The 5,318-nt window shown below is 38.8% G+C and overlaps 1 protein-coding gene across 1 annotated transcript; it reads right to left on the bottom strand.

Moving 5' to 3' along the window:
* Positions 1–3,839: 3,839 nt before the first annotated feature.
* Positions 3,840–4,556, bottom strand: LOC144974980 (uncharacterized). Its single transcript, XM_078918608.1, has one exon. It carries the CDS (start codon positions 4,554–4,556, stop codon positions 3,840–3,842), a length of 717 nt encoding a protein of 238 aa, XP_078774734.1.
* Positions 4,557–5,318: the final 762 nt, after the last annotated feature.

Below are 5,318 nucleotides of genomic sequence, written 5' to 3'. Positions count from 1 at the left end.
ACGCGCCAATCCTACTCTATTAACGCCAAAAGCACTCTACAAAGGGAAATTATTCGCACTGAAAAATTCAAATAACTGTGAGTAGTCTGTTGATCAATCGTCACAAGTGAGAGTCTGTCTTAATGAACGCGGACTAAATTTAGCCCAAGCGAAGTAAGTCTCTAAAAAAATGGATTTAATGAACATTACTTAGTCTCAGACTAGAAATGGTCGTGGGAAGTCCTGACCTAGCCCTTAATCAGCGCCACATCCGTTTTCGTTTTGTTTAGCTTCTAATTCCTTTTGAAATTTATTGACGAAAATGGAGCTCAACACTCAACAGGAGAAAAACTAACTTTTCAAACCCTGAAACTGCAGCCCTCCTGGAGGAAATTATCTTCCTGAAAAATACGATTATGTCGAGATTGCAACACTCTGTGACAGTGCGACAAAAGAGTAGTAGGTACATATTTTCTTGTAAAAATAGGCTACAGCAAGGTCACTGGGCATCTGAAGGACTGTAGACTGTAGGTCCCTGCCACAATCTTGCTTTGTATTTATACACCTCTAGACTACTTTGGATGTGTGTTTATCTCACTGCTCTGCTCTTTGACCAACCCTTTTACTACTTGGCAAGAACATGCAAAGTAGCAACCCGGTCTCTAGAATTAAAATCATTATAATTTCATAACAACTCACCTTTTAAAAAACACACCACTGTGCTCCTCCTCATTAAGTTTAGAATGGGTAATCTGGACTTGAAGTGCAACTTGTGAATTGTATACTTCATTTAATTCAAATTTATCAACAATTTTCTTTACAGTAATGGGCACTGAGAGTTTGGTTGACTCTCAAAGTCAAAGACTTCTGAATCCCAGTCCAGTCAGAAATATTATTGATACAACTGACTGTAATCTTGGAGATTACACCATAATCGGTAAGCATAATTCTTTTGTTACAAAATCATTAAATCATTTATAGAATTTCACATGAAAGACAAATAGTGACAACAGTACTGACAGGACTATCAGGGCTAACTAGTTAAGTCAAAATGGGGGACATAAATGTGACAGTGGGACCACGAAGTACGGTATAACATAATTGTGGTTGTGTGATTTTGTTTAATCAACATTCTTTGTTTGTTTGTTTTAAAGGGTTTTACGGTGCTTGCAACTCATTACGGTCATATCAGCGCCAGTAAAAAAGGAAGAAAATGGGCTAGTAAAAAGTTATAGAATTACAATTAAAGTTAGAGTACCCAAGAAAAAGGAAGCCAAAGGGGAATTAGTTCAAATAGAGAACAGATGTAGATTCCAAGAGCACACTATTAATGTACTTAGATTGAGATCACATAAATGTCTCATCCAGACACAAGCACAGGTCCCCGCTAAGAGGAAGGCACTCAAATGTTTACACATTATATGTAAAACAAAAATAATACAATGCATAACAGAGAGATGATTTACAAGGAAAATAATATCATCTCCCAAAACTATAACTATACATTCGACTGTTTACCTCCCAGACAAGAACTCCGACCAGGGTCAGGGCAAAACCAAGTTATCCCATTCCAAGACAAAGACATAAAGCAAATTGAAAAACAGATACTGGGGGATAGAAGACATAACAAGTACCTCCCTTCCCGCTATGGGAGGTCGGGAACCCCACCCAGCAACATTCTTTTAGCAGCGCTGCTAATGGATTCTTATCAAAACATGTATATTCCAACTATCTCAAAATTATGAAGTGACTGGAGGGTGTCAATAGACAGGAACTTGAGGCCTTATGATCAGGCCATGTCCACTGGCAGTTGATGTAAAAACAGCTCGAAATACACAGAGAAAATAGAGATCCAAAAGTCTACATGGACAAAAAGAATAATCGGACCTTACATGTTAATCAGTATTGTTAATCACAATGCTGGTATTTGTTGCAATTACCTTATCATCCTGTAATGGATTCCTGTTCTGTTTTTGTTTTTAATTGCTTGCGACACATTTAGGTCATTTCAGCACCAGTAAAAAGGATGCAAATGGATAGTTAAACAATTTTAGATTAACAATTCAAAGCACTAAAAAGTAAAACAAAGATGGGATAGTTCTTATATGGAATGGATGTAGATTCCAAGAGCATGCCATCGGTGTACTAAGTTTGAAGTCACCTTAAAGTGTCGTCCAGGTATAAGTATAGGTCCCCACCAAAAAGAACGCACTCAAATGCTTACTTATTACAAATTACATATGTAAAATAAAAGACACTGGTTCCCACTTAGATAAAAATACTCAAACAAAAAGAGGATTTACAAGGGAAAAAAAACAAAAATGCATACTGCTTCTGAGTCCATCGTCTTCTCAAATATATTCATATTAACACTTTTAAGCACTGATAAACAGGATTTGTTTAAAAAGTGGGATGTAGTTCTTAAATCATCTTAATTCATCAGCATTCCATGTTGCTTAAGGAGATAATATTTTTCATCAATTTTATATCATTCCAAATTCTGACCTGAAGACAATGTGATTCAGAAAAGTGTCAAAATGAAATGAATTTTTTGATTTCAGTACCACTTGATTTCATAATGTGGCCAGTTTCATAATTCACACATATTAACATGTTTTGTTTCAATTCAGTGAAAAAGATGTTCTAAAGATTATTTTTCCTCCACAGCTTCAACACTAGCCAGACAGATGGACCCGAATGAGATTAATGAAATCAGTTTTGTTGATTGCTCTGTGGTGGAGCCAGTAGTTGTAGTCGATGATTTATCAAATCACTCTCAAGAGGGGTCAACAGAAACTCTTCCCCAAACATCAGAGGGGTTGAATGCCTCAGATAACATCAGCCAAAGATTACGGCAAGCTGGCCCCAAGAGGAAACGACAGATAATTGACGATCGCCACTAGTGCCCACCTCTCATAGTCTCTGGTTCAATACCCACGGATGCTCTCATCCCTTAGTCTCTTCTAGTTCAATCCCCAATGGTGCCCACCTCCCATAGTCTCCGGTTCACCCCCAATGGTGCCCACCTCCTAGAGTATCTATAGACCTACATGCGAGTCCTGACCAAATTGTCGGAACTTTTTCACACATATCACACTACCGGAACTTGTATTTTGTAACTCAGTACTTAGTTTTAAAATAAAAAAGGACACTTACCTTATGCATAATGACAAATTATAGTCATTAACTCACTCAACCCTAACACCAACTATCTCTGTATTTGACTGGGGTTACTTTTACTCTTAGCCCATCATTATTTATATTTTTCTAAGACCAATTATATCTGTATTATAAAAGCTATCTTTATTTTTAATCTTTACACTGTAGTGAGGTCAATCCAAAAGAAAATGTATATATACTTTTCTTTTGGACTGTCCTACCGAATATATTTATTTTAAAATGTTAAAAAGTACCAAAAATGTATAGGGAGAAGGGACAGCATGGAGGTAGAGTGGTAGTTTGATATTTTTTCAAAAATAAAAATTAATAATTATAGAGAAAAGAGGGTTGGTCACTTGTGGCCAAATTTAAACATACTGCACAGCCTTCAATCCTCATGAAATTTGACATAGACATAGATAAATGAATTATCGAGATGCCTTCTCTTTTATTTTTTTTGCTATCTCAATTTTGAAAAAGATTTCAAAAGTTTTTAAATGACGTATTGTAGCATCTACTTTACTGGAAACAACAAACAATGAAAGCAATGTGTAGTGAATTTTATAAATTTAATGAGTTCTCTCGTGTTTACGTTTTTGTCTGATCTGACGTGTAGAGTAGTCTTGCAGTCAGCAGTATGTGGTAAGTCTTCGTAGTTCGTAGGAAACGGAGATCGCCACACATGCCCCCCCAAACACGGACTAGTCATCTTTGTAGTACCGAGGTCGTTTAATGGTACGTCCTGAGCGAGATAGCTTCTTAGTAGGCACTACGTTAGTATCATCAGAAGCAGTACGGGAGTTTTGTATGTTTCTGTTCGTATTCGGTGGGCGTCCACGACGAGGTGGGGTGGCAAGGGAAACTGGTTGCGTAGAATCGACAAATGCAGCTTTAAGTCGGTCGATCGAAATCCGTTCTGCTTTGCCACCAACATCGATCAGGAATTGTTTATCTCCAGGGGTTATGACAACATAGGGACCTGTATACGGCTTCTGAAGGGGTCCTCGGTGGGTGTCAACACGGATGTAAACATATTTCGCTGACATCAAGTTCTTGGGTAAATTTGTTTGATGATAGCCGTGATGATGTGTTGGCCGTGGTGAATGAAGGGACACGTTTTGCCGAAAGGTTGCCAAAAAGTCTTTAGCGTGGAAGTCTGAAGGATGGTCAGGTATAAACTCTCCAGGGATTGTTAAAGGTTCTCCGTATACTAATTCAGCTGAAGAATGACCGATATCATCCTTAGGTGCAGTTCTTAAACCAAGCAGAACCCAAGGTAGCTCATCCACCCAATTTGGAGTTATTAGACGAGCTTTGAGGGATGATTTCAAGGACCGATGAAACCGTTCAATCATGCCGTTGGACTGAGGGTGATACGCAGTTGTGTGATGAATCTGCACACCAAGTTGACTGGCCATCTGTTTCCATAGCGTGGATGTAAATTGTGAGCCCCTGTCAGAAGTTATATCAACAGGAATACCAAACCGCGAGATCCAATTGGAGATCAGGGCTTTTGCACATTCTTCTGTTGTTGTGGTTTGTAACGGTATTGCCTCAGGCCATCGGGTGTTCCTGTCAATTATAGTAAGGAGATGGGTGAACCCCCTTGACTGAGGTAATGGTCCAACGAGGTCAATGTTTATATGTGAGAATCGCTTTCCTGGGACATGGAATGTTTCTAACGGTGCTCGTATATGTTTTTGAATTTTCGAAGATTGGCAGTTGTGACATTGCTTAACCCATGCTGACACTTCTTTCTTAAGACCATGCCAGATAAACTTCTTGCTGATAAGTCTGACTGTGGCCTTAACTCCAGGATGACTCATATTATGAATAATTTCGAAAACCGGTCTTCTGAAGTCGGTAGGAACGATAGGTCTTGGGTAGCCAGTTGAGATGTCACAAATTAACTCTGGACCCGAGTCAACGGATGTTTTGACGATTTTGAGGCTTGTTAATGCAGTTTTGTAAGCCTGTATGTCAATGCTATTTTCTTGGGATTCCGCCATAGCTTGATAGTCGATGCCAATTGAGACTGAGTTTGTAACTGCTCTTGAGAGACAATCTGCGACAGTGTTGTTTTTTCCAGAAATGTGTCGGATGTCAGTTGTGAACTCGGATATGGCAGATAAGTGCCTTTGTTGACGAGCTGACCATGGTTCAGTTGATTTGGACATGGC

The sequence above is a fragment of the Berghia stephanieae genome, chromosome 1 (assembly GCF_034508935.2).
Source record: "Berghia stephanieae isolate SIO BIC M18660-M18661 chromosome 1, UCSD_Bste_1.3, whole genome shotgun sequence".
In the NCBI taxonomy this organism is placed as follows: domain Eukaryota; kingdom Metazoa; phylum Mollusca; class Gastropoda; order Nudibranchia; family Aeolidiidae; genus Berghia; species Berghia stephanieae.
The sequence above is the reverse complement of the archived record's forward strand: the minus strand, read 5'-3'. Positions and strand labels throughout refer to the sequence as shown.